We start from the raw sequence: 27,974 nt of genomic DNA, 5'->3' as shown, positions 1-27,974 counted from the left end.
TAACAGATAAGGTGTTGTGTAAGTGACTGTGCTGCTCTCCTCCATTTTTTGCACATTTTTGACAGGTCTGTAAACTATGTTCAAGACAATCCCAAACCTGATGTTTTATTTGTGATCAACACCATTTCAAACAACATTTGAATCTATAAAACAGAAAACCAATATGTTCTTAGGCAAAACCCAAATGCTGCTATGGATAATAGTAGGAATAGATATTCAAAATAACTACCCTAATAATAGGGCAAACTGACAGGTTATACACATTCACAGATGCTCCTTCATAATATGAAGATATAATTCAAACTAGCTGAACTAGATTAGAAACTTGCTCTGACTTGATGATACTTGGAAGGTCTAGCATTCTTCTTGATTACACTGACCAAATCAGCAGTCTTCGGGACTGTGAAATAAGGCATTTACAGTGATGATAAACAGCATCTTAAATAACTCACCACATGCCAGTGGAAAAGAAAAGACTCAAAACCAATCCAAATCAATTCCCTGATTTTTCCCTTTTTTTTCTTTTTTATCCTTTTTTTAAAGACCGGTGTTATTTGTTGAAGAAATGATTGGTGCCCAACTTGGATAAGTATAGAGATCAAATATAGGCACTATCCATGTCATAATTCCAAGCATAACTACAGCAACTCCGATGATGTTAATGCCCAAGCCTGCTTTCACCTAAAGAAAGGGAAAAAAACAAAAAAGAGACTAATACCAGGACTTTGAAAAAAACGTTTTTAAATGGTAAGAATTAGACATTAATGTTGCAGTGTGATTATCAGAATGCTTGAGGAGTTTTGCTTAGAACTTACCATGTCCATAATAGTTAAATGACCGTATGAAAATACAATGGCATTGGCTGGGTTTGCTACTGGCAGCAGGAACGCAAAAGAGGTACACAGGGTGGTAGGTATCAAAATAAAAAGTGGGTTCACGTGAATGGCTTCAGCCTGTCAGAAAGTAAAACAAAACAGGAAGAACAGCTGTAGGGGAGATATTTGCCGAATGAAATATGTCAAATACAAGCTTGTTACATTAACGTAAGTGAACTGTGAACTGAACTACCAGTTTAAATAGCACAAACATCCTTTTCTGATAGCCCCCGTTTAAAATTATGTCAGAGGAGCAAGGGTGTTTCTAGTAAAGAATACCCTTTATTTTAGTTTAAAATTTAATTTAGTTTACTGAACTTTAAATTCACAGATAATTTCTTTCTAATCTTAGGCAAATTCATAAAATAAAAAATTCTTTCAAAGAGTGTGGTCACAGGGCAAGCATTATAAACAAGACACAGTGAAAAAGATATTAGGGTTGAATTCATATATGCTATATAGGGAGGATTCAAGGCTATAAACCAGAAGATGACCACAATAAGTTTCAAAGAAGAAAAAAAAAAAGAATTGAGCATTTTGACAGACAGTGAGAAGAGAGGACAAGACTGAGAAAAGGAGAGAAGAAATGAGGAATACATATAAATGTAATGAGTCATATAAATGAGGAGTCCTTTTATTAGTCCTCTCTTCTCTTTGGTGGTAGCTGGAATGTTACAACTGGATATTTTTGTCAAAAATGTGGTCCTGATGAAACACCGAGAGAGCTGTCCTTTTAAATGAGTCTATTATTTTCAAATAGGAATAAAAGCTTCAATTCTTGAGCAAGGAACTCTTAACTTTACAGAATTTTTAGTGTCTCCTGTAAGAAACCCCCCAGACAACCAGCTCATATATGTACAGTACGGCACTATTGCATGAACTATTTTATGGAGACTTTTCAAAAACCACTTCTTTGACCAGCTGTATTTTTACATGGGTGGTAGAGCACATTCTGGTTAAAGACAGCCTATATTATACTCACCAACGGAGACAGTATAGGCAAAAATATTGTGATGGTAGCTGGATTGCTAGCCACTTCTGTTACTGAAGTGACAATAAGGCATGATATCAGGATAATCAGCCACAAGGGTAATGATCCTAGAGGGGTCAATTTACTTCCTACCCAGGCAGATAGATTTGAAACCTATATAAGGAATAGGACAAAATGATTATGTTATAGAAATCATTAACAATAAAATTTAATAAATGATATAGAATAGGAATTTATTCATCTGTTAATTGTGAAGTATTTGTATAAAAGAAAAATTGGATATGAAATATTTCCCATGTTCTTTCCACATGGTTTAAGCACATTGTTCTAATTGCACCCTTGTCCTATAGGAACCCATGAGCACATTATTCTATTTATTTATATTTATCCCTTAGAGAATTTTTAAGGAGTTGTTATCCTCAAATTTTTAATCTGCATACATCAGGGTTCACAAACAGTGTGGGCCAAATTTTGCTCAATTTACTTGAGTAGCCAGCAGAAATCAACATTATGGGGGAGTTACCTCTGTGATATGGGACATCAATAATAGAGCTTTGGAAACAGTGTGTCTGCACAACTCCCACCACCATTATGCTTAGATTAAAACACAAAACAAACAGTAATCATCACTGTGCATAGTCTTTGAAGACAGAAAACTCCTTTTTTTTTCAGTCCTCCTTTTGAGCTTCTTGAATATTCTTCACATTTATCATGTTCAATATTGCTACAAAATTACTTGTTAAAATAAGAGAATAACCTTGAATCCACTGTATGTCTGAATTGTTCCTGATAGGGGTCATGCTAATTGATCAGTATCTTCTATAAATTGCATTACCTCACAGCCATCTGCCAGTGCAAACCCGCCACCAACAAGAATAGCTATTTCCCAGGGCATGCATGACTGAAATTCCTTCCAAGTAATCAGTGGAGCGTAACCAAAAACAGCTAGAGAAAAAAATAAAATAAAAAAAAAAACAAAAACCCCACCAACATTTAAGAAACAGATTGAAAAACATCTTGAAATAATCTCTCTCAGGAAATACTTTGGAAATCTCATCATTATAATATGAATAAAGTCGCTGACATGAACAACCTGCACTTCCTGGGACAGATCCTTAGCTAGTGTAAACTGTCACAGCTTGAAGTCTGTAGAGCTATGACGGTTTCCACCAGTGGAGCATTGGTCCCTCTCCTCTCCTTCTCTATATGGAAGACAGCTATAGCATATCAATACAATTAATTCATTCAATAAGTCTACTCTGTTTAGACAGACTACTGAGCAAATTCTGTTTCAAATAGACTCATTTAAGTCCTGATATTACACTCTCTATGAACTCCCACATTACCGATTTCAGTAGCAGAGCTGCATTCATGAAGAGGTCAAGCCTGAGGCATACTCTAACCAAGGTAAATTCCATTTTAGGAGGAAAAATTTAAATGAAAATGGATTCATTTACCGTATGGAATTGTGTAGGTTACCTTAAATTAGCAGTAACACTTTCAAAAACAAACTCAAACCTGTCCCACGTAATCTGATCCAAAGTCTGTTAATATCAACAGAAAGGTTGTTTCCATTGATTTTAGTGTGCTGTAGATAGCATGTTCCTATATAGCGCTAGCTCTTTGTTGCTTACATCACATAAGCACTGCCATTGATTTCTAGCCAAGGCAGGTTTTATAGCCCAGGAAGATATCATCCTGTATGAAGGTGGCAAAATTAGACTATAGAGTAAGAAAAAAAAATCCCCAAAGGTATATTGGGTGGAATTTATCTCAGTTGACTTAGAATATCTGTGTACAAACTGTCACATGAGTTCCCTTTCATATTCCTAGAGAAAAAATGGGCAAATCTGAGAAGTGATTTTATTGGACCTATTTTAGATATTTCTGTTAAGGTGCAAGTAATTTTCCCTGGATGCCATTGTTTGCACTGAAAATAAAGGCAGCCCAGTGACAGGTTTTGTTGTAGATAGATACATTGTAAGCATCCAAAGAAAAAGGTAAGATGGATCCCACCCTCGGTATTGCTTCATTAAAGCATTTAAATCTTAAAGTATGCAGAAACTATCACATCTATATCCCTTTATCCTGTGTAGTTATGTAAAGCCAAAGCAGTTCAAGTATAAGACATATACAAGAGTGGTATCAGGTAGCACAGAAAGTAACATTCAATTTTGTTCAAATTCAGAACTTCCCTGCCAATATAGTGGAGCAAAATCTGGTTTCATGAATTTTAACAATCTTATTTCCTGAACTTTTCTTGAACTATCTTTACTGTATAGACTTCACTTATTCTGGATACTGAAAAGAAACAATTATTTTCTTTCTTTGTTTTTTTCTTTTCTAATCTGTAGCTCATTTTGATTTCTTATTGTCAAAAACTTTCAAGCAGTCTTGTGTTCAAATTTCTGGCAGTATGTATGGATATTTAATTTAGATTCCATAAAGCACTTCCTCTGTCCATGTTTTCTTTTGACTTATAAACCTGTCAGACTTTAGTATTTCACAACGGTATTCTAACCGTTCTAACATTGAATAATATTTGAGTCTTAAATAACTTATTGTAGCAAAATCCACATCAAAATATACTCAACTGTTTTCTCCATTTGAAGTCCTAGACAATGTTTTTGCTGGAATAATAAAGAAGAGGAGGCCAATCAGTAAGGCACTTGTTGAATCTGTAGCAAAGCCTTTATACCTAGGAAGAAGTTAACAAGGAAGAAGTTAACAAGAACAACACATGAAAAAAAGCATATAAATGTGTATAGTCAGGAAAAGTAAATGTATATTATTTTGTCACATAGAAATAAGTTGAGCAATGGGAATGTTTAGGAACTGTTGATGCTTAATCAACTAACATCAACTAATTTGCAGACAAAAGGTAGCCATATTCTTCAATTCAATAGTGAATTTAATAACTTTGATATGCTCTGTAGCATATCCAGTCCAACAGGCCTGAAGAGCACTGTGCCTTCCCACAACGAGTGATGCTCTTGCAGCAGAGAGAAGACTGGAGTTTCGTTGTCAGCCTATGGCTGTCATTATGGGGTGCATAGGTGTGAGGGTTGCAATTACTTTGAACGTTTCTGGTACCTTAGAACTGCTTACACCAGTGTGTTTCTTAAGCTGATCTAATCACCAAGATCAGGTAATGGGCAAAGCTGAGCTCTAAGGCCATTTTAACATATCATCTCATTTTATTGAATGTACTTAGGTGGTGATATGTCCCAGTCTGTCTTATATTAGTCAAGATGGTCATTGAGAAGAATAGGAATTGTGCTGAAGAAAGAAAAAAAAAGTGTTAAATTTGTCATTAAGTTCTTTTTTATATTTCCTGTAAGTTCTTCTTTTTCCTGTACCAATATATTTGTCCTCTCAGCCTCATACCATATGCTTTTCACCATATGCAGCAACAGTAGGTGCAAATATAACTTTCCTGCAGATCTTAGGCTTCAAATTTTATGCTAAATCAGGGCTTTTCACTGAGAAGGAAAATCATCTCTCAGTTATACATTATGAATGTATAATCTGGTAGAGCCCTTTGCTTTAACAACAGTGTTAGCGGAGATTCAAAACACGCTGATATGCATAGCACACTCACACCATAAACAGCATTTTTAGCTAACACTGTCAGGAAACGAACCTGCCACAAAAGTTGAAGCGGTCCTCCAATATATTTCAACTCTTGTTTTATATTGTCTGCTAGCATAAAAGACACTTTTAAAAAACAAAAAACAAATTATTATTTTGTAGTGGCTTCCCTAAGCATTGGGGTGGTCTGCCTATATGCCATCTTTAGCCTACATACGGGTGCACCAGAGCTAAAGAGTAGGGGAAAAAAACAAACAAACAAACAAACAAAAAAACCTTTCCTTTAGCTTCCTATCCTGCACCTCCAGTGACTTGAGAGTTGTTTTGCAGGAAGAGAGGACTGGGATTATAAAGACACAATTGATGCCATCACTTTCTTGTGGGCAGCTGCTTCTTCCTGAGTGGTTTCACTATTGCTTAAATATAATCAGCATTCCACGATTGATGAGTGCAAAACACTATTTTTGGAAAACCTGTTTGGGAGGCAACACTATGTCTATATCTCTGTCAATAACTGTATCACTATTGCTATTATTATCAATATCAATATATAGATATATGTGTATTTTTATACAGCACTCCACATCTATACACACAAGATAACACTTCTTGAGTTGGAATAGTAGTTTAAGAAAACACACAACAACCTACCATTAGTCATATTGCTATGGAGATACACATGGCACCATTCCAGACAGAAGCTTTTCAAACATTATTGAATTTTGAAATAAAGATTTTTACAGTCCGTTTATTCAAGCTATAATACAATTGCATATACAATATCTACCTGCTTGCAACACTATAAATCTGATGGTCCTATAAGGAGGTAAAAAATTGTCATTTAAGGAAGACTCGCAATGACTTGAACTAAAAGCATTGTAGAAATTGAGACTTGGGAAATTGATTTGACCAAATCCATTCATTTTCTTGCTTTTCACTCCCCTCCTTTAAATATTATAGTTAGACACATTCCAAAAATGCATAGTGGTCTTGTATCAGCAGTAAAGAAGGGACAAGCCATACGGAAGAGAGCAAAAATGTGCTGAGACACATGCTCAGGCTGTAATCTGATGGAAGTGAAGAAAGTTCACCTTGCATACGTCAGCTCTAATCGGTTGCAGCCCTGGGCTAAACTTTCTGTTCCTTGGTAACTTCATAAAGACTTGGCCAAAAGCCAGCTTGAAATTCATCTTAAGTGAAGCTGGTATCCTACAGCAAGTATAGCCTAGAATCAAGCCAGGACAGGGACAGGAATTGCTGTGGTAGAAACGATATATGATCTTGCACTGTCAGCATATGAAAAGAAAAGACATTTTTGCCATGCACTTCTCTGCAGAATTATGCAACACTAATTATAGATAGCATCCTGCATCTGCCTCTAGTGGCAGGTAACAGGGCCTCAGGGCAAGGCAGTAAAGGACTAGTTCATAGAGTTTTCTTGATAAAAAATAACTCTTAAATGTAATTTATGTTTGAAAAGCATCGGACTTAGGATGACATGCTGCTTAAATATGGTCTCTACTCATTTACTGCACAAATGTAGGTTGAGAATTGCTTGACATTTAAAGCAGCCATTAAAGAGTGGGGAGCATCATCATCAAATACAAATATTTCTGCTGGGATTACAAAGAAATCAGTGTCTGTATTTTAAATAGGTCTTCAGTAACTTGTGGGGATGTAGATAATCATGCATGTGAGTTGACAGTGATAAGAATTCCTGTCTTCAAGCAAAACTTCAAGCATTCCATTTCAACTGTCAAAAATTATAATGGGATATAATTATACCAGATTACCTTTTCCTAAAGCACCTATCACAGAGAATTTTTTAACCTAGCAGAGAAAGACAAAAACAGATGGCTGGAAGCCATATTCAGACAAAAAACAAGGTGCAAATTTCTCTGGCTTATTTTGGCAACAGAGGCGATTATCCACTGGGACAAACTATCAAGGAAAGTGGTGAATTCTTCCATTGCTTCCAAAATATGAAGAATTTATGTTTTGATATCTTGAAATAAGCCTGGGTGCTTTCTGGGAATTCATGTTCTGACGAAATAAATATATACCAAGTTCAACATTCAGAACAGCATAGCTTATTGTGATGGTGAACATGTTTAGGATAAATGAGCTGACAGTGATGTTGTTCAGCTTAAAATCCTAAAGGTGGTGTGAACCCTGCTTAAAAGGATTCATTCCTTCTTAAAACCTACTCACTGGCCGGCGGGGGCGGAGGGGAGTGTCTTAAGGTTATTTATGGCTCTGACATTGCTGCTTTGTTCCTCCAGTCCAGTGGAAGGTTTTATTATAAAGACAAAACTCATTTGCACATTGGCTTGAGACTGCAAAATAAAATCCTGTGGGAAACAAGTACTATCATAAATCAAAGTGCAGAAAACATTTCCTCGTATTTGCTTTGTGTAATATAAACTTAAGTATATATCACAGGCAGCTTGTGCAAGCAATCGCACATGTGCCTACTGATATACTTAAAAAAAAATCCAAAATAAAATATGCCACTGGACAATTCTTGCCAGTGGAGGGCATGAGAAACATGTGCATGAGAGATGCAGGCCACAGTAATGCACTGCTAGAAGCTTCTTGAATCTTACAGTGATGAATGCAACACGACAATTGAGAGAAGCACAGTTCTTTGGCTTTGAGGTCTTTTTATCTGATTGTTTCTTTGTTTTCTTTAAAGACAATGGCTCACTACTGCTCCTAACTGTGCCTTTGCTGGATCCACGCCCTGCTCCTGTATCTTGGACCCTGCCTCCGGAGGTCCCGCTCTAGTCTCCTCAGCCCTGCAATGCTGCTGAGAGGTGGGCCTCCTCGCCGGTACCAAGCCCCTGCCATCACCGTTCTGGGTTAAGCGGAGGAGCAGCACCGCAGGCCAGAGACGGAGAAGCACGTGGGACGCTCGCTGGCTGAAGAAGGCGATGGGGCTGACCATCATGGCAGTACTGCTCTCTGGTCTCCCTGACCCTGCTGCTGTCTCCCTGTTGCAGCAGTTGTTATTCAACAGTTTTGGTGTGGTCCCGAATGAGCAAAGTGAGGTTGTGCTCAGCTCTGTGTCTCTTCTCCAGTGTAGGCCTGCCTTATATTGGGAAATACTGGCATAAAGAAACCTGAACCTCTAAAACCTATAAAGCACACTAAACCGCTAACAAACTCCTAGTTCCCATCCAAAACCAAAATGTTCTCAGTCATAATTGTCTGGTTCTATGCTTATCAATGTAACTGACCGATAAATTAAAGCTACCTAGAAATAGGCAGGATCTGAAGAGTAAGAAATGTTTCTTTCTCTTTAATGTTCTTGTTATAGAACAACATAGGCTTTGTCTCTCTTCAGATTACCTCATACAAATTATAACATGATTCAGCCTAACGTGACATGACACATGTTCGTATTCCTTCCGAAGGAAAGCGTTAGAGGGCATCCACAAAGTAACATCCCCACGCAGAACCTGCAACCACAGTTACTATGAGAATAGAATATTCTTCACTGTCAGTGAGCAAAATCCTCAGGCTCAAATAGGAAAATGTAAGTGTCTGGACTGAAATAATCTCTTCATTATAAGTCTTCTCAAATTTGAAAGGCTGTTTACAATGCCTGTTTTTTAGTATCAGAGCTAGCTCATTACACAGTGTTTGATGAGCACTGAATGTTGGTATGAAGCAGAAAGGGAGGTGAAGCTGGCTTGACTGCTTAAATTGCTGATTGCTTGATTAGGTCAACACTTCACAAACTCTTTTTTAACAAGAGTGTTTCATATGAGACAGTTATGAGAGAAAAATATTCTTTTGTTATTTTTGTATATTTAATAAAATATTTTAAACAATCTTAGGTTTTATTTTTTTAATACTATTTTTACATGAAAGAATTCTACTCTGTGCTTTAGCTCTTCAAAGGGCTAAATTATTCCTTGTAACACTCTCTATTGGACATAGTGGGAAAGCACTTGACTCTGTGCGTGCATATGCATGTATGTGCATGTGACACTAGGCGAATGGTGGGGAGCATATTTAAAGAGAAAAAGGATGATGGATGTATGTGCATATATCATCCAGGATGGAGACAGACACACAAAAATAGAAAGCATCACCTGAGTCCAGCTTATAACATATTAAGTAATATGTGCTGAGTACAGAAGAGCCTAAACAGTAAATGTCCTGTTTTTCACAGTCTTCCAGCTACTTCCCAATACTCTAGAGAAAAATTCAGACCTTTATCACAGAAGAAAGGAATCAAAATTACAATGATTACAGCAAGAGAAGATGAGAGACTACAGGAATTACAGTATTACAATTTCTTGCAGTAGTGAGAGATTTCTTAGGGGAAAAAGTCTAGGTGATCCTGGAAAAGGGACTGTATGGCCAAGCTGCAGCAGAAGGACAAGAAAATGCAATAGTTTCTGCAGGTCTGCTTTTCTGGTGGTTAGTTTAACTATAACTTGAGGTAGTTGCATATGAACACACAGTATATAGTAGTAATTAAAGACATAAAAGCAGAGGAAGTTGTCCTGTATGAATAGAAGTGTGGCTGTCAGTAACAACAGCAGATTACAAAATCCTGACTAAAGACCTTATTTTTCAAATTGCAGATTTTACAGGTAAACTGTAATATCAGACATTACACATTCTCCCTCACTGAGCTAAGTCTAAAAAAATAGATATAATTAATTTTAGAAGGCACTGACTTCTGTATTGAATTTAGTCCATTTTGAATATTGTGCAAATATATGGATGAAATTGCTGGAGTTTTATCTATTCTGAGTATACTACACAGATTTTCAACAATTTCAGCCCGGAGTCTTTCCAAAGTATTAAAAGTGAGTCTTTTGTTTTATGTTTTGGGTTTTTTTTAAGAATATAAGCAGATCTTCAGTTAAGACACAGTATAGTTCTTACTGGTATATCAAAAAGATTGCTTACTTTGGGAAAAGTGAAGACCATCCAGGGATGAAGCCAGGTTCTCTGGTAAACCACAACAGGGTCATTAGAATGAATAGGACAAGTGTGACAATTTCTGGGTAGCTGCAGCAGAAACATGATGGGTTACATTTTCCTGAATTCACACTTAGATATACTTTGAGCAGCATTGTTCTCATTTGCTGATTTACAGTTTAACATACCTTATCGGTCCAAGTTTCTTGTATTCATTCCGAATCACCTGTGCTGAGGCCTGTTCTCTAGCTGTTTTTTCCTTGCCACACCTGAACATACTTTTAAAACTGGAATGTAAATCAGCAATTACGGAAGATGTGTTAACAGCATATATAAGAGAAAAAAAACATCCAACCTTTCCAGTTAACAATAGCATTTAATAAAAGCAAGACTTTCATTTTACAATGCAGTATCTCCCATTTAATTATCATACACTAGACTGAACATATTGGAATTAACTGACAAAACTCAGTGGGAGACTGACAGAGGCAGCAACAAAATGTGTCCTGTCATTGACTGGCTCATTTGTCAAGCAAGGATGAAGCTTTAATCATAGGAGCTAATTGAAACAATCACCAAATGCATAACCTATGTGTTTAATGACAGTCTTTGATGACTTTGCTGTACTTTAGTAATGGGAAAGTTTGTATTGTATTAGTAGCCTGCATACTAATCAGCACATCTCTATTTTGCTACAAGTTGGATTACCATTCTTGGATAAGACTCTTAAATAATGTTAACAAGAACACTATCAAAACAATTAAGAGAAATTAAACAATAAATGTTCAAATACAGAGTGGTAAGCCTGGGATGCTTCTAAGTCTGCTTAAAAGTAGAACATCTTCTTCATCTCTTACCTCTGAAGTAGCTATCTGATTGTGGAAGACAGGCATCTCCACTACTATCCCTGAAGAGGTTAGTGAATGCATTGAGAGCAAAGAGAGAGTTTCAGAGAATCAGACTGAAAGAACTGCTGTTCTCTCCAAAAATCTTAAAAGTACAAACTCCAAGAAGTAAAAAAAGTATTTAAATTTTAGGAAGTTGAAAATTTTTGCTTTATGTTTATAAATGTAATCATCTAGTTCATAATACAGACACTGGTCAAGAACCTAAATCAAGCCCTAGCTTTAATAAAGAACTGATTATCTTTAATATTTTCAAGACTTGGACGACAAAGCCACAAGTTTGGACCACATGTGCACATATGATTTTGCACACATTCGATTTTGCACATATGCACTGTTTAATGATGATGTGTATATTTTACAGGAATGCATTTTTGATGTGAGCTTTCCACACTGGGCTGAGCAGTAAAGTATCCATATTTAACAGGACTCTTGGCTCACTGTCCAGAGACTCAGTTGTACTCACTCACTGTACTCAGTTTGCATCAAGGATGCAAAATCACCATTGCAGCATTAACTTTCTACTGAGCATATTAAATTTAGATATAATATTTACTGCCTGTACCAACTATTTCTTATATTATCAACCGTTAGTTTTATTGATTCCAATATTTACTTACTCAAATCCAAGGAAAAGCCACTGGAGCCAGACCCAGGAGAGCAGCAGAATAATAACTGTGATGGGGATGGAAAGGATAAACCAGGATCCAAAATTGATGCATTGACAATCTGGGTAACGTCTGGACAAAAGTTAAAAAAAAAAAAACAATTCAGTTAAACTTTAGACAGGAATGAAGTCTTGTCAGAAGTGCCTGAAAGCCCTGCTGCAACAGAGTTATTCAGAATGCTTCTGGTTGGCAGCTTCCTTCAATATTAGTTGCCTCTCCTGTCCTCTCCATCACCTTCCCATCTTGCTCCTAACCGTCGTGACTAAAGCAGCCATCTCTCCAGCTGTGTTATGATTATTTGAGCCTACTACAATGAGTTTGTGGGCCTGCCACCAGGTCTGGATGTCTCTAACCTGAGCTGAGGAGGTAGCAAAGGTCTCTCAGAGCATTAAGGGCCAGTAAGACTACAAAGAAAGAGAAGCGGCAGAAAAGCAATTCTTAGAAAGAAGACTTTAGCACAAGAAAACATACTTGAATAAATAGGCTTCTATAAACTTAGAAATAGAAGATGACTCCTATGGGAAATGGAGAAAGTGCTGTGAGGTATGCATTGTATAAGCTTCATAAGGGATTAATAGCTCATCAGAAACAAAATTATTACTAGTTTCCACAAAAAGCAAATTCATTTGTCAGGTAGATTGTCTCTCAAGTCACACTGTCTCTTTGAGGCTGACTTAATCTACCATCTACAGATGTGAGCCAATCATCTAGATCTGTCCCTGCCATATACATTTAAGGAAAGGAGAAAATTGCTTGGGTTTTCTCAGATAAATTAATTTATTATTGAATGAGACCAGGTAACCAAAAAGGCCAGATAAATGAATATTGTGTTTAGTTTTCCAATTTACTTTATGAATAATTTTTTTCTTCTTTGAGACCTTCCAGCTTTACTGAGAGAGCTTTTAATGATAAATATGAGAACATTCTAGCCTTTTTGAACAGCCTTCTCCCCCAATGAAAAAATAAGATGGAAGGAAAATGATAGTGCTCAGTCAGAGGCTACAATGACTATCTCCAATTATTATCTTTTTTTCCTTTTTATTTCAGGCTTTGCTAAAAGGAAAGGAATTGTGATATCCACATAGGTCTTTGAAGCTGTAAACGTTGATTTTAAATGTTATCTCAAGTGCTATGCTAATTTAAGAATGATCTATATTTATTATAATATTTATATATATTGTAATTAAAGTGCCAGCTGGGACTGAACCAAAATGCTTACCCATATTTTCAGGTGGGTTATCTAAATTGCAACTGTGCATAGTAATGACACAGTGAAACTAGAACAGGAAAAGACATTATGCATGCTATTATATTTAATTTACTGATTATGTGGCTATTTAGCTTTTATTACAAGATTAACCACATCATTTTTTGAATGTACGAATTTCAAGACAGAAAAAAACCCTGACTTCAGCACAGCAATGACTCAGCTTACTAATTTAGTATTTTGTCAACTTGTTATTTATCACCTTCTTTCCTGAAGTATACAGAATAAATTTTTATCAAGCACCAAAGTTCTTGAAAAGTTTATAGCAGAGTTAATTCTGTCATCAGAAGATAATTTTCTGTGGTCAGGTTTTACAATAAGTTAGTACAGGGCTGAATATATACATGAGTATTTCTCTTAATCTTTAATATTAATGTTACCTAATTCTAATTTCCATAGCAAGTACTCTTCTGTAGACTGGATGATCAGTTTAAATGACCCATTACATAGTGCTGCAAGATTATCTTCTACAGTTGGATTATCTATTATAGGTCTGTTCTGCAGCAAAGATAGACAGAAAGAAACAACTAAACTAGCTTTTTTTTTAGATCTATGTTTTGTGGAAGATACGAAAGTGTGATTGACTTCAACAAATCTCTGTACTACATTAACAATAAACTATCTTTCCAAGAACACATTACAAATACCAGCAAAACTTTGTTCATAAAACAGATCCAGACAAAATTATTCCTTTTGCTACTATTAGAAAGTTCCTCAAGTAGAAAATAATTTAATGTTGGCAAAGTTTGGTTCTTCATGTTGGAAGGTCAAACTCAGTTACCAGAATAGGATTCACATAACCTAGGAAACTGTGAGCCTGACTGGAGAACCAAAGGTTTCCCATGCAGGACCTGCCCCTCCTCAGATGTCAGAGAACTTTTTCTCCCCACCACGATGTCCTGCTGTCTGGTAACCCTTTCCCTTCTGTAACCCTCTTTGAGGCCTTCCGTCCACCCCGTAATGTGGCTGCCTGCACCCCCCAGATGAATAGCCCCACTCTGATACAGGCCAGTGATGTCACCTTGGCTGGCGCTGGGTCAGTCATGGGAAAGGGTTGTGAGAAACTCTGTACTGCAGAGCTATGCAAGATAAGAAAAGTAAAATTGCAGAGGTTAGATCACTGACATGGGGATTGATAGCAGACTCAGGGGTCCAAGGAGCAAAATATAAATACAAAATGGTATAAAATTCTAAAGGAAAAAAAAATTAGGGAGTCAAAAGAAGAAGATTCGATGCTATTAATGATCTGCTCCAGGAAGCAGTGAGAGCCAACCCTTCCCATCCTCCCTGACACCTCTTTGGCCAGTGAAGGCTTCTGGTATCTTAAGGGAGATGGTAAACAAACTGATGGTTAGCCTTGTAGTGGGTTAGGTTTAACTCAGTTGGTTAGAGCATAGCGCTAATAATGCCAAAATTGTGGGTTCAATCCCTGTACGGGCCAGTTGTTTCCCTGCTGAGCAGGGGGGGTTGGACTAGACGATCTCCAGAGGTCCCTTCTAACCTTACTGATTCTATGATCTATTAGTCACCTGTGGCTTCTGGTAGTCTTCTGTTATGTTAGCCTTTTTTTTTTTTTTTCTGTTGCATATATCCTGCTTTCAGTTTCTCTTTGCACACAGTAAAATATGGTTGAGGACAACAAACACCAATTCCAGGTACTAAAACCAGGAAGATATGATGAATCTGGAACCTTTCAATGCCATTTTAGCTATCCTGTCATGAATGGTAAACCCAAGAATATGCTGGACGTATACAGTTCTCTTGCCAAATTATCTCCCCATCAGATGCTTACCATGCATGAAGGTAGCCTGCAAACATATTCAACTCATGCTAACAGGTCAATTACCACTTCAGACAGGACATGAATAGAATTAACGCCTCTAAAAAGGAGGGAAGCAAGACACTTAAAAATATTTGCACAATTATGGTGTTGAGAAAGCTTCAGTTAAGGATTAGGCTCAGTGGTTATGTCAAGTTTAAACAAAACCCTGGCCTGATGTAAAACTGGATTACACACACAGTGTTCGGTGCATGCCCCATGTTCCTAGTAGAGGAAGATTCAGGGAGAGAAAAACAATCTGTGCGTGCATTCTTGAAGAGATTGTTAACATCTAAGACAAATTGAAAAATCAGCTGCAAGCCAGTTCTTCAAGTTTCCTACAACTTCAGGGTAATGAACAAACTAACTCTTATCAAGTAATTTTTTGAATTCTTCGAGGCTCCTGAGTAGGAAGCCTGCTGGAGCCAGAAGTTCTTATACATTTAAAAGTTTAAACCTAGCCAGCATAACAATTCCCCTACAAAATGCAAAAGACTGTAACAATTCCCCTACAAAATAAAGAGACTGTAACAGATTTGAAAAGGTCTTTTTTTTTTAGACCTTGGAAGGACAGATTATAATTTCACAGTCTGGCCTATGTAGTTCTTTGGTCCCAATAGCATGGAATCTCTACTATAATTTCTCTATTGCTGTGTTGGAGAAGCAATCTGGACCAGATCTTCTCTTAGCACAGGCTAATTTACAGACTGCACCACTTCAGTACTCTGCACTGTCATGTTGGAGTCAAATTTGATGCAGTCATGGAACATGGATAGAGAAAATCTATCAGTAACTGGTCTTTCAATCTGTTTTGCTGCCTGCAATACAAAAAAAGAAGGCAGAGAAGAATAAAGGGATTATATTTTGTTTTGTTCTATTTTTAAATTAGAGTGTGAATATTTTTGGCAATGAGTAAACTTGCAGAAGAAAAATATGCCAGTAAGACCTATGGGTTTTTCAAAAAAGCTTTGAAAAGAAATCTGCCAATTTCCATTTCAAAATAGTTTGACGTAGGAAAGAAAAGGAATATTAAAGAATATTTTAGTAATTTCAAAACAAAGTGTTTCATTGAATACAGTGTTTCAGATTGGTTTGAAATGACTTGCTTTTTCGTTGATTAACAGACTTAAATTTTACATTTCAACAATGCACCAAACACAGCCTATTGAAAGCACATATGCTAGTAAAGACACTCTTTGCTAAGTGGACCTGTATGCCTGCCTGCTACAAGTATTACAGAAATTTATGATAGACCGAAAACTACTTTTCTCCTCTCCACCAAATCTTTTTGTGTTTTTTTTTTCTTTTCCATTCTACACTCTACAAAATGGTCTTCAGAAAAGAAATAGACATTTCAGGGCTGCTAGTAAGCAATGTAGATCATATTCAAATATCCATTTATATATGACTTCAAAATAGAATAATATTAAGTTATACGGGAGAAAGATACCTCAGTTAGAACTATACCTGATATCCTATCTGCTGTTTAAAAATCTAAATTTTGTCGTATTTCTTACTGTAAGGGCTCAACTTTCAGTGGTACTAGTTTTTACAAAACACAGGTGGCAGACAGAATATTCCTCGCTCTTACAAATCACATTAGCCCCTTTGAAATATTCAGAACAAAAAATAAATCTGATCATCAATGTTGCTTAAAGAGATGTCAGGTAGTATCTGGAAGATTAAGTGATGCTGTTACAGGTACACTGGAATTAAAGGGAAAATAGAACTTAGCTCCTGCTGTACTTAGAAACGAGTAACAGTCCTTTAAAGCCAGATAGTGTCTCTCATCTTCATGGTAAGCAATATCTTGCTCCTCAGTCAGGCTCATATTTTTCCATGTAGCTATTCAAAGAGTAAAGTACTACTTAATCAAAGTATGTCAGAAATTAATCATCATTTGTATATTTGGAATAATCATGTCTAACCTTTCCCATTGTAAGTCAAATACAACCATATAATTTCATTGTATGTCTTTAACAAAAAATAACCAAAAGAAAGTGATAGAATCAAATACTGTCAAATCAAAGGGTAGGTTCCTCAGGCGTTTCAGGGGAACCATGTGAGAGCACAAGAAAGGACAGTTAAAATTCTGAATAAAAAAGGATACAAATAATTTAATATAGTCTCTTACGTATTGAAGTGCTCAGCAAAAATCAAATTAGTCGATGTTCCTGTGATTGTGGTCAACCCTCCAATGGTAGCAGAATAAGCAATGCATAAGCACATCACTTTGAAAATCCCATTGTATTTGTCCTCTCTGCTTTTTCTCCCTGTTTCAGCAGGTGGTAGGTTCTGCTCAGTAAGAATATACACTGATTAACATGTAAGAAGGCTCATCATCAAGCACAAAAGCAGAATTCAGGAATGTCCCAGAATTTCAGTCAAACAATTTGCTGGCAATATTACCATCTGCAGTATGTTTTGGTTTGCTGTTACAATTAGTCATGTGAAGGGAAAGAAAGGAGAGCCAAATCCTCAAGTCTTTTGCCTAAGTTGCTTCAGTTTTTACACAGGAACTTCCTTTCTCCCCTTCCGTCCCTACTCTGACGCTACTGCTACAGAATAAGATTGAGAAAATCCTGAGAAATTCAGTCTATAGATATTTCAGATTCTGGGAAAATCTGGTATCTACTATTTGTCCTCAGGTGTGATTGTTTAATTTACATGAAATAAATTTGAAGCACAAAACCACCAATGAAATAAGTAATAAGCACACTTTTTGCATACAAATATGCACATATATATCTCACAAGGAACTAGCTTCATAACTAGTAGCACCATGGCAAGTGTTACATGAGAGTGAGATTTAGGTTAAAACTATAATACACACATTAAATGTGTTAAAAAAAGACATTTTAAGTACCTTTTCTTTTTCTTTTTCCTTTTCATTTTCAATTGTGCACACAGTATTACCTGCGCCATATCTGGAAAAATGAAGGTATTTATTTTAATAAAGAGTTGTTCCATTTAGATGAATTCTTCAACCAGATGTTAAGAAATTAATAACTGTTACCCATTAACTTCTTTTGCTTTCTCTTTCCACTCACTGGTTTCACATTCCATAATATTTTCTGGAACACATTAATTGAAAGACAGGTGAGAATTTAGGGGTGCAAGAAAGAATCTTTTCCATGAGTATGTCCTAATCCGTGCAACAGCTTCCCATCATCGCACTAATAGATTTTTAAGAGTCAGTCTTAAAAACAGCTAGATTATGCCCTACTCCTTTGCTATTCCTGTTACCCTAGAATCCCAGGCTTCTCATGATTAGACACCTTTTCCTAATTTACAATGCGTCCAACTGTCTACATAACCTTTTTGGTTTCATTTGTTCTCCCAACATTATCCTGGAGCTTAAAATGCTCCCTCACTAATGTTTAACCTCTGGTGTATTTATACCCTGCAATCATGTTTCCTTTTAGACTTCATTTTACTAGGCTGAACAAGTCAGCCTCTTCTCCTCTTCTCTCATAAAGCTGCCATGTCCTGAACCTGTTCAGTTTTAATTCACCTTTGCAGACATTAGAGGCCTCAAACAGAGCACTGCAAGAGAGGTCTCACCATGAAATGCATGATGGTGGAGGCACTTCCCTACCCAGCCAACCTCATCTCGTGTGGTCTTTGCCTCACTGCGGAGTGTGGGGGGTGTATGAACAGCAGCATATACCTACCGTCAAGCTCCAGGGCCGGGTTGCTGGAGCCGTTAGAATAAGACATCTCCAGTGCATCTACTTCTGCTTCAGCCCTGATGATCTGCTGAGCCACAGCCTCTACAATCGGCATCACCATAGCCGCAGCAGAGGTGTTGCTGAGCCACATAGACAAGAAGCTACAACTAACCATGAAACCCAGAGTAAGCCTGGAATGAGAGAAAAGAGTCTATTACTATTACAGTAGCCCCTCTTTTTTCTTATAAATGGAAAACTTTTTCAACAGAAAGATATAATGTAGAAAACGCTAAATGTTTAGTGCTTATAATTGACTTTGGAGGCAAGTTGTGAATTAAAATGATCTTGATCAAAGATGTTTTCTCACAAAAATCATTATATTTTAGAGTTTTAATGGGCAAATATGTTATTATAAATTGAAACAAGCAATAATGTTTATATACATGCTTTGAACTATTTTTGATTGGAGAAATATTGACATGCATGTCACAAGTTCAAAGAAAAGTTAAAATAGCTGTGCTGCCTAATGTTATTAATCTTTTTATACTGTGCAAGATAGCTCAAAACTCTGGAGTTACTACTTTGACTGTCAGTCCTTTGGATAATAGCGAAGGTGTAATAGGAAGAAATATTAGCAATTCAATAGGTGGCACTTAACGTAGTTCTTAACTAGTGCCCCAAGACAGAGACTATTTATGCTTCAGTAAATTTCATACTTCCTATTAAAGAAGAAAGTAGAAGTCATTACAAAGTTTCGGTCTGGTCTTGGCACAACTTATGTTAGGTTTACTACAAATAAGAACTATATCAACCTTACTAGAATCACTTTAGTTTTACACTTAAAACACAAATTTTCCGTGTCACATCTGGTAAAGTTACATTTAGACTACAGAATGCATTATCATTTTTAATGCATCTGTTGGAGTTGTAAATGAGAATATTTTGCAAATGAGAGTATTTTCCTCACTTGCTGTTGCAAGGTGTTGACAGTGTCATTAAACACCTGGCATGCATCACCACACACACACAGAGAGAGAGAGAGAGAGAGAGAGAAGCAGTGAGGGAAGAGACCACAGTGCATTTCATTTTCTGAGTTCTTTGTGCAGTTCTCAAAGCTCTTTGGCTAACTTCTAGGTAAACAACCTTACACGAAATGTAAGAATAACTCAGCACATCAAGACAAGATTTTTGTATAAAAATAGTGTATTCCAGAAGCCTCTAACAGCCTTTCAATTCAGCTAACGGTGATAACATTTCAAAATTTCAAAAATAGGAGAAATTTTGGTGTAGAAAAGGCTGGTCAGGCCAAGTACATTGAATATGAATATTTACCTTGTAAATAAGTATTATTTTAGTATAATAAAGCAAATAAAACAAATGAAGACATTTGCCAACATCTGTTTCAAAACATTCATCACATTGCCCACATTTGATAGACTTATGTTCAAGGGATCGTTTAATATACTGCAGTGTCCTCTAATGAGTGACTCCAAAATTGATAAAAAAAAAAAAAATAGCAGAATATATCCTAACCTGTTTAGTCTGAATTATTTTCTCTGTCATATTGTCAAAAAAATATTCTGCATGGAACCTTGGAGGTTCATCTACAGTCAACTCTAAAGTCAATCTTTGCTATGCAATGCACAGTCAATGCTTTATTACTCATTCTAGGCTTTGTGGGTTGCATAGGCTTATTCACCTGTTCCTGCTGTGAAATACCTGCAGCTCCTCAGACCAGACCACTCAGATGAAAGGCCACTAAGGACTCCTACCATCAAACTTTCACCACCGTGTCCCCACATCCTCTACCTCAGAAACCTCCTACAATAAAAAGTAAAATCTCTGCCTTGGTCTGGATGTGGTTCCAATATGCAAAGGCTGACTGTGGATTCTTGTTAGCAGAGGCAGAAGGCTCCACACAAACATTTTGCATGAGCAGCAGATGCTGAGAGGTGGGAGGATCCTCTCCTTCACACATCATCTTATCATAGTCTTATCAGCCTCTTATCATAATCAAGAAAGGCGACAGAGCTGAGATAGGAGGGATATTGCCTCCTCAGAGTTTCAAAACTGTGGAATTGCTTTACACATCCTCAGCGGCTGGCTGCAGGTTTCTGTGTCTCTGTCTTCACTGCAAACTCCCCAGCAGCATTCAGCTTCGCACCGTTCACTTTCGTTCTCACTTTCAAGAATTCAGCCAAATGGCAGGGACTTAAGACTGATCAATAAAGAAAAGTTATTTCAACTATTTCAACTAAGTATACAGCTAAAGGCAGTGGAAGACAGTTGAATGTAAAGAACATTTTTTAAAGAATGAAAGCCAAAAGCTATTGAAAGAGATAGGAAAAAAATCAAAATGTGTGTGGTGTATTTAAAATTAGTGACAAAGCACTGAGGAATAGAAATAATCCAGTATTTCCAAAATACTTTATTAGTTAGATTATCCAAGATGCCTCTCATTTTTTCAGACCTAAAGCCTTTATTTTTCTGACTTTTTAGTTCCCATCACCTTTTGCTTCTTCAGAAGAACTCATAAGTGTCTTGTATTCTGGGAAACTAGACACACTCCAGAACATCTCTGCAGTCTTACTGATGTGCTGACAGATGAAACTGCTTGTCTAAAGCTCTCCTGCAAACTTTTCAAGCAAGTAAAGTGTTTTTGCTTCATAAGATACATGCTTATATTGAGTCAGTAAAAGAGTGTGTGATTTTTTTTCCTTCATCACTTCATCCAGCTGGAGAAGTTCCTATTTGTTCAATATTTTCTTTCTCCACAGATAGCCTCATAAGTAGGACATTATGCATATCTTTTTCCTTCTCTACCGCATTTTGTTTTTTATGACTTCTTTTCTATTTATATTGTGAATTCTTGTTGTATACTTGGGACGTGTCCAGCATTTTGCAAACTGTGCTGAAATACAGATTAATAATAAGCATAGTATGGATTTTCAGTTGTAGGCATTGATTATTTAAAGTATTAACCATCATTAAGAAATAAGAACCCTATATTCACAGATTCATCAGCTTCTCTGTTCAGGAGGATGCTTATTGTGAACAGAATCATTGCAGGCAGCTTTCAGTCTGATAATTAGGATTTCAGCAAAACAATAAAGTGTCACCTACAAATCAATCAAACTGTTTCATGTATCTACTTTTTTCAGTAGCAAAGAAAAGCTTGATTTCTACCACAGAATAAACAGGAGGCAATTATTTCTGGTATACCTAGCTTTCCAGAGGCATTAGCATCCTTAAAGACACTTAGCACGTACCATGCAGGGTTCACACCCACTAGCATCACCATTCTCAAAGCCACTCTTTTGTGGAAATTCCATTTTTCTATTGATGCTGCCAAACAAATCACTCCAATTAAAAGCAAATGGAAGTCTTTAAAGTAAGCAGATGCAACCTGAAATGAAAGCAAAAAGGATTTTGTAAACTAAATAGTGACTTTGTATTGGTATTTGCTATTGCCAGTTAAATGAAAAACACTTTCATAAAAATATACACCAAAATGCATACGTAGAAAGATTTTTTGATTAAATTTAGACTGTTCATTTCATTGAAATTGTTAATTTATTTTGACTCAAATGATGCAAGAGTAACTACACTAAAGTTAACAGTGTTAAAAATTAATGAAAAATAAGTCTTGTGGTATAAACAACCTAAGATCATCTGCCATATCTCATATATGAACTAGATCACCAGTGAAAGATTTTTTGTATTAATTTAATCATATATCTAATGGATGAAAGAAAAACTTTAAATGTAGAGACTTAGAATGTGATTGTCTGTGATGTTGTCATCTCTCTAACATCAAGGTGGATACTCAGCATTTTGCAGACGGGATCTTTAGTATGTCACATCTATTATATTGGGGATACTTTATACATGACTAGTGTTTTCCCACTGACTAACATCTAAGCACTGAATCACAATCTAGCAAAAAAATTAATTTAAAGAAATCAGGACGAAGTATGTGAGCAAATCTTGAGACCAGCCTGCTGTGATCAATACTCAGCAAAAACTTTGGATTAACCCATGAAGTTTCAGCCTTATGTGATTCTTTTTCTGGAGAGTTTGTGATTTATCATTGAAAACTATAATATAATTGAGAGAAAGATAAGGTTACCTGCTTGGATGCCATTATACCAAACAACGGGAACATAAAGGCAGGAAGCAAAGCAGAAACAGCCAGTGGCAAAGCTTCTGTGAGCCAAAAGATGGCAACTACAAAAAGCGTGTATGCACATTCTGCTTCCTAGAATACACAAGACATCAATAAAGCATGATTGAATCATCCAGAGAAAACAACAACTACTGTAAAAAAATCCAGCCATGTCAATAAAGAGATTTCCTTCACGTAGTATGAATCTAGGGACCAAGATTTACAGTACTTACTGTGTGATATTGATAATTCTCCTCTAATTTGAAAAGTATTAGGTAAATAATTTTTTTTAGGATAGTAAAATACAATTGTATATTATTATTTAAATTTTAATGCTTATGAAAGAAAAGGGCAGTTGCCTTTTTCTTTTTCAAGCACAATTAATCATATAGTTCATTCTGAGGCCTTCTCTGGCCATGAATTAGCAGCAATCGCAAACATTCTGCACCTGCAAGCAAACCTTTAGAAGCCTCGGAGAAGCTGCAATCAGTAATAGGTCAAATTTTGGCTCTCTTATGATCAATGACATTTTCTCATCAATAAGACAAGCATTTCATCTAATATAGTCAGCACAAGACTGACAAGAAATGCAGTTGTTCTTATGTTGTTCTTAAGTTTTGAAGTTTTAGTGAGTATCTTCTATTCAGAATCCTGGAAAATAAAATTTATGGCAAAGCTACCAGTAAAATGGAGCCACTATGATGCTGATAAAGAACACACCAGAAAAGACCAGGATGAAAGAGGAACAGGGAACAACAACAGAAACAACTGAAGCTACAGCCCAAGTCAGACTCCGGTGGGATGTGGTCTGAAGGTTTGAATTTATAATGAGATTGAGTGATCCTAGTTTAGAAACTAGTTTTGCATAGTTTCCATTTAAATTTCTGCTCTTGGGGAAAGTGATTTAGAAAATGTAATGATGTCGCTTGCTAAGGAATGAAGCTGCTCAACAGCAATAGAAATGGATTCTAGTAGCAGAGGAACAGCTTAATAAAATGGAATGGTGAATCTTTGACAATAAAACAGCAGAGTCCAATCCAAATTACTCTAATATTTAATATCTAATAAATGTTTAATCTCTAATAAATATCTAATATTTATTATTTGAGAAGTTTGTGGTATATATGAAGCGATCTGAGAGTGTCAGTTCAAGTATCATTTAGGAAATGTTCAACTCACCTAAATCCTACCAAATTAAAAATTTGACAGATTCTTAGTGCTCAGAGAGGAATAATGAATCTGTGACATAGGCGGTGTACCCACAATTTAACAGAGAAGCAAGGAATGGAAGTGGACTTTCATCTATTATCATACTCATTCTCCTGAGATTAGATCTGTACCAAACAGAAGCACTAGTAAAAATTTTATATAACTGTCTCATCAACTTGGAATTATTACAAAAGTCATTGAATGCCAGTAGAATGTATTTTGAGTAAAGAAAAACTAGGCTGCCATAGTATTTGCTATATTTAGGAACCAGAGGGAATTTCTTGGATCCTTGATTTCAGTCCCTTGTTATCAGACAACACAACATATGATAAACTTAACAAAATCCATCTTGAAAGTGATTAGGTATTTTGACTCCATTCTTATGTCTGGAAAATGGCTCTGATGTTCAGATGAAAAGTTTGTGTTTGTAAATTGCTTCTGTGAGCTGTAATACAGCTTAATATTGAAATTTGGTAACCTGATTTGAAACATACAAGTCATGTTGTAGCAAAGATCACAGTAACTTTTAAAATCTTTGTTTTACTATCAAGTAGCAGATTAAAGTACATTAAGCATTAGTATTCTATAAAGTTCTATGAAACCTGGTAAAATACTAAGAACTAGCTGCCAGGACATCCTTCACTGACACTGAAAATACTGATTTAGAAAAAAACACATAACACATAGTCCAATCAGTATATTTGGAAAATTATATCCATGCTGTACAAAGAAAAAAAGTTCATACGTTAAAACTCTCTTAAACTTCTTGAACTGAAAAAGAAGCAATCCAGCCTTTAGAGTCCTGATTCACATGTTATTTGAATGTAAATTGACATATACCTGACTACTTGGTGAATATTTCAATTTTTAAAAATTCGTGTATATCTTGCTGAACTTTGTCCTGACAGACATGAAAGGATTAGCACAGAAAGGATTCCGTTCTCCCTGAAAAACCACCATCATGCATTACAGCAGGCACAGCAGTTCAACAATGCAGAGGAATTGGCAGATATTCCTGCTAAATACACTTGCTTTCACTGTTGATCCTTTGAACAGTCTCAGAGTCAACCATTTAGTAAAGAACACAATGACTTTGTTCAGAGATAACGTTTTTTTCAGAGATATTTTATATAAAATCATATAAATTCTGGGAGATTTCACTATTTCACTTCAGATTAGTATATCATTTTTAAATTTTGTTTGCTGCTGGCAAGGATGGAGGCTTTTTTGAAAAATGCTCCTTACCAGTCACAAATAAAGGACTAATTCAAAAGAACAATTATAGATCAGTTGAGGCGACTGTGGAGCTATATCATACATGAAGCTTGGATAAAGTGTGTAGTGCAGAAAGTCTAAAATTCATTGTAATATAAAGTTCTAAGAATTTAATAGTAGTACTAAACTTGAGTTGAAATTTCCAGCACAATTCCTTTTAAAGGCTGCCTAAGATCATGTCTAAGACTCCTTACTGGCCATTACACAAAATTGTTTTTTCTTACTTGTAATTTTACTGAGTTTAACTGTTCAGATGGCAATTTTCCATAATTTTGGCCTGTGTAGAAGAGACTTTGATTTGTAGGGAGATAATAGAAATAATTGTATTTGCAAAGAATAAAGCTTAAATTTCTAAAAGATATTTTACTTCTTTCAGAGCTGAGGGAACAGGTCAGCAACCAACACCAATGTGAGGGGTGAGAATTAGACTTCTAACGTCAGAGACTGCTGCTCAGCAAGTCGATTGGGTCAGCTGTGGTGGAAAATAACACAATGTTTTCGTATGCACTCTTAAGTGCATCAGACAGATTTTAATCAGACAGATGTGCCTGTGACGTGCGAAGAAGATAGCTAGCTGAAAACTTGTTGCTAGAAAACGTTAAGAATCACTGGAGACCAGCCAGATACCTTACGACCTCCACTGCTACTGTTAGCTCACCTGGATGCTGAGGGAGGAAGGCAGGTCAGCCTTGGCCTTCAGCAGGACAAGGCTGCTGGGGCTGTCACTATCACATACTTCTCGTGAGCACTGCTGCTGCACTCCTGATTTTCAGGCAAATTTTGAAAAATTAAGTAAAATCTTGCAATTGATGCTGACAGAGTCAAAAGAATATTCATAATTTAAGTAAGGGCTATTTTTGTTTTACGTTGTATTCACAACTTCGAGTCTGAAATTTTTTTTCCTGGAGCAGATGGTGCCACTTCTATAGGGTAAAAACAATATAAAGTTGTCCAGTTATAATGAGTACTGGGTTGAATGTTTTTCTCACTCACCTAGTCAATCTATAACTGAGGGAAAGATCTTTTCACTATCATTAGTAGTGACTTTTAATAAATACCTTGTTTTGATAGGAACTAGAAAGCTACTATCCACAGTATACTGCATTAGCAATTTTTTATCCGTAAGGGACAAATTTAGTTTCATCTCAAGATGCAAAATCTATTTATTGTTTTTTATGCAAAACTGTCGAAGTCAATGCAAATCCTTTCTATTATTATATAATAAAAGTTAGTTATTAATAGTTACTAATAAATCTATAAATACACGTGTGTTGTATATGCATAAAAGTACTCCTTTCAGACTTTTCTGAAAATATTTATTCCGAATATCCTCTGAAAGTTTGAGGTAGACAGTGGAAGTGTAAGAGGGCAGAAAGTCATGGAAGTATAGGAAAAGATGAGAAATCTGCCACTTGTGATTTTAGAGTGCCTAGTTTTAAAACCTTCATTTATCCTTTATTGCTTGCTACAGGAGACAGGAAGGTAAGAGAAGGAAAGAGAGGGTACATTCCTTACATGTGTCCCAGGGTCATGATGTAAACAGAGCTCTGTGAACCTGATGAAGATGCATGCTCTCCTGCAGACTTTGTGCAATATCTTAGAATTGTCTTTTACTTTGAGGAGCAAAGTCATTATATTGTTTTTCCTATCTACTATATATCCTCATTGAGGGTAAAAACGCAACTCTTTTTCTTCAGTGTCTCCATCCTGCAAACAGGTCACCAGATGACACTTTTTTCCATGAGAAAGAAGAGAGACTCTCTTCTGTTTCAAAAATCTCTCTTCTTTAAAAATAGAAACGATACTAATTTTCTTTATACATCTTAAAACAACAAGGAAATTGCATCTTCCTTCCTTCCTTTTTTTCCTTCCATCTATATTATAAAACATACAGAAGAGCTCTTTAAAGCTGGCCAAAATGTCTCTGTAAGGACAGTATTTTCAAGGTAGTCTCAGTAATCTCTATGTTTAAATACCAGTGTTAAATATGAAAAATATTTTCTAAATAAGGAATAAAATATATTCAGGACTTGATGCAATCAGCACTGAAATTCACACTAAAACCATTTTCTTCTATCCATTTCCATGAAAATACTTTTAAGTTGACCAGAAAGAATCCCCACAATGAACACACACTGAAGTCATTCTGAAGAGATCAGGAAACTTACACTGGACATACAGGTGCGAAACAATTACCTCTCCCAGCAGGTCACTTACTTTGGTTCTGATGATAAGTGGTAGTGGAAGTAAAAGCACTGGGGTGAGGACAATGAGCAGGAACCTTCGGTAGACCAGGAGATAACTAAGAATCTTCATGACTGGTGGCTGGTGGTTGAACTTTCCTGAAGAAACTGAAAGAAAACGGGTCTGACTTTAAATAGTTTACTCTGATTAATATTTTCCCAAACTATCACCTTTAGCCATTGCTAAAGCAAGCCAGTAAACCAAGTTAAAATTAAATCTTGGTCTTTATTGTTTTAGTGACTTTATTAACAGTAGGGTGATAAGATAAGTGTTCACCATAAACCAAGGCAAGATGTCTGCCTCTTCATGACTTTCTCCCCCTGCCCTTTCTCATGACAAGTTTATGTAATCAG

General features: G+C 36.2%; 1 protein-coding gene across 2 annotated transcripts; it reads right to left on the bottom strand.

The window, feature by feature from the left end:
• Window positions 1–537: 537 nt before the first annotated feature.
• Window positions 538–27,693, bottom strand: SLC13A1 (solute carrier family 13 member 1). 2 transcript variants are annotated; one of them, XM_062601686.1, is made up of 15 exons: window positions 27,595–27,693; window positions 22,858–22,986; window positions 21,998–22,134; window positions 18,732–18,919; window positions 18,074–18,131; window positions 17,924–17,984; window positions 17,192–17,355; window positions 11,924–12,043; window positions 10,587–10,685; window positions 10,387–10,488; window positions 4,461–4,564; window positions 2,702–2,811; window positions 1,858–2,019; window positions 816–953; window positions 538–681 (listed from the first exon to the last, which is right to left on the bottom strand). In XM_062601686.1, the coding sequence occupies exons 1-15, from the start codon at window positions 27,691–27,693 to the stop codon at window positions 538–540; spliced, it is 1,815 nt and encodes a 604-aa protein (XP_062457670.1). The 2 variants fall into 2 exon arrangements, with proteins under 2 accessions (XP_062457670.1, XP_062457679.1); XM_062601695.1 differs by having other exon boundaries at window positions 17,192–17,352.
• Between the last annotated feature and the right edge of the window lie 281 nt (window positions 27,694–27,974).

The sequence above is a fragment of the Rhea pennata genome, chromosome 1 (assembly GCF_028389875.1).
Source record: "Rhea pennata isolate bPtePen1 chromosome 1, bPtePen1.pri, whole genome shotgun sequence".
Classification (NCBI taxonomy): domain Eukaryota; kingdom Metazoa; phylum Chordata; class Aves; order Rheiformes; family Rheidae; genus Rhea; species Rhea pennata.
This window is presented reverse-complemented; position numbering and strand designations above follow the sequence as displayed.

Bases quoted from the DNA above. Each gene is read 5' to 3' on its own strand.
- SLC13A1 (XM_062601686.1), bottom strand. From the start codon at position 27,693: ATGAAGATTCTTAGTTATCTCCTGGTCTACCGAAGGTTCCTGCTCATT. The intron at 2,020-2,701 runs GTAATGCAATTT...TTCCTTATATAG, and splicing joins CACTGGCAGATGGCTGTGAG to GTTTCAAATCTATCTGCCTG. The intron at 682-815 runs GTAAGTTCTAAG...CCCTTTCTTTAG, and splicing joins ATTTAACTATTATGGACATG to GTGAAAGCAGGCTTGGGCAT.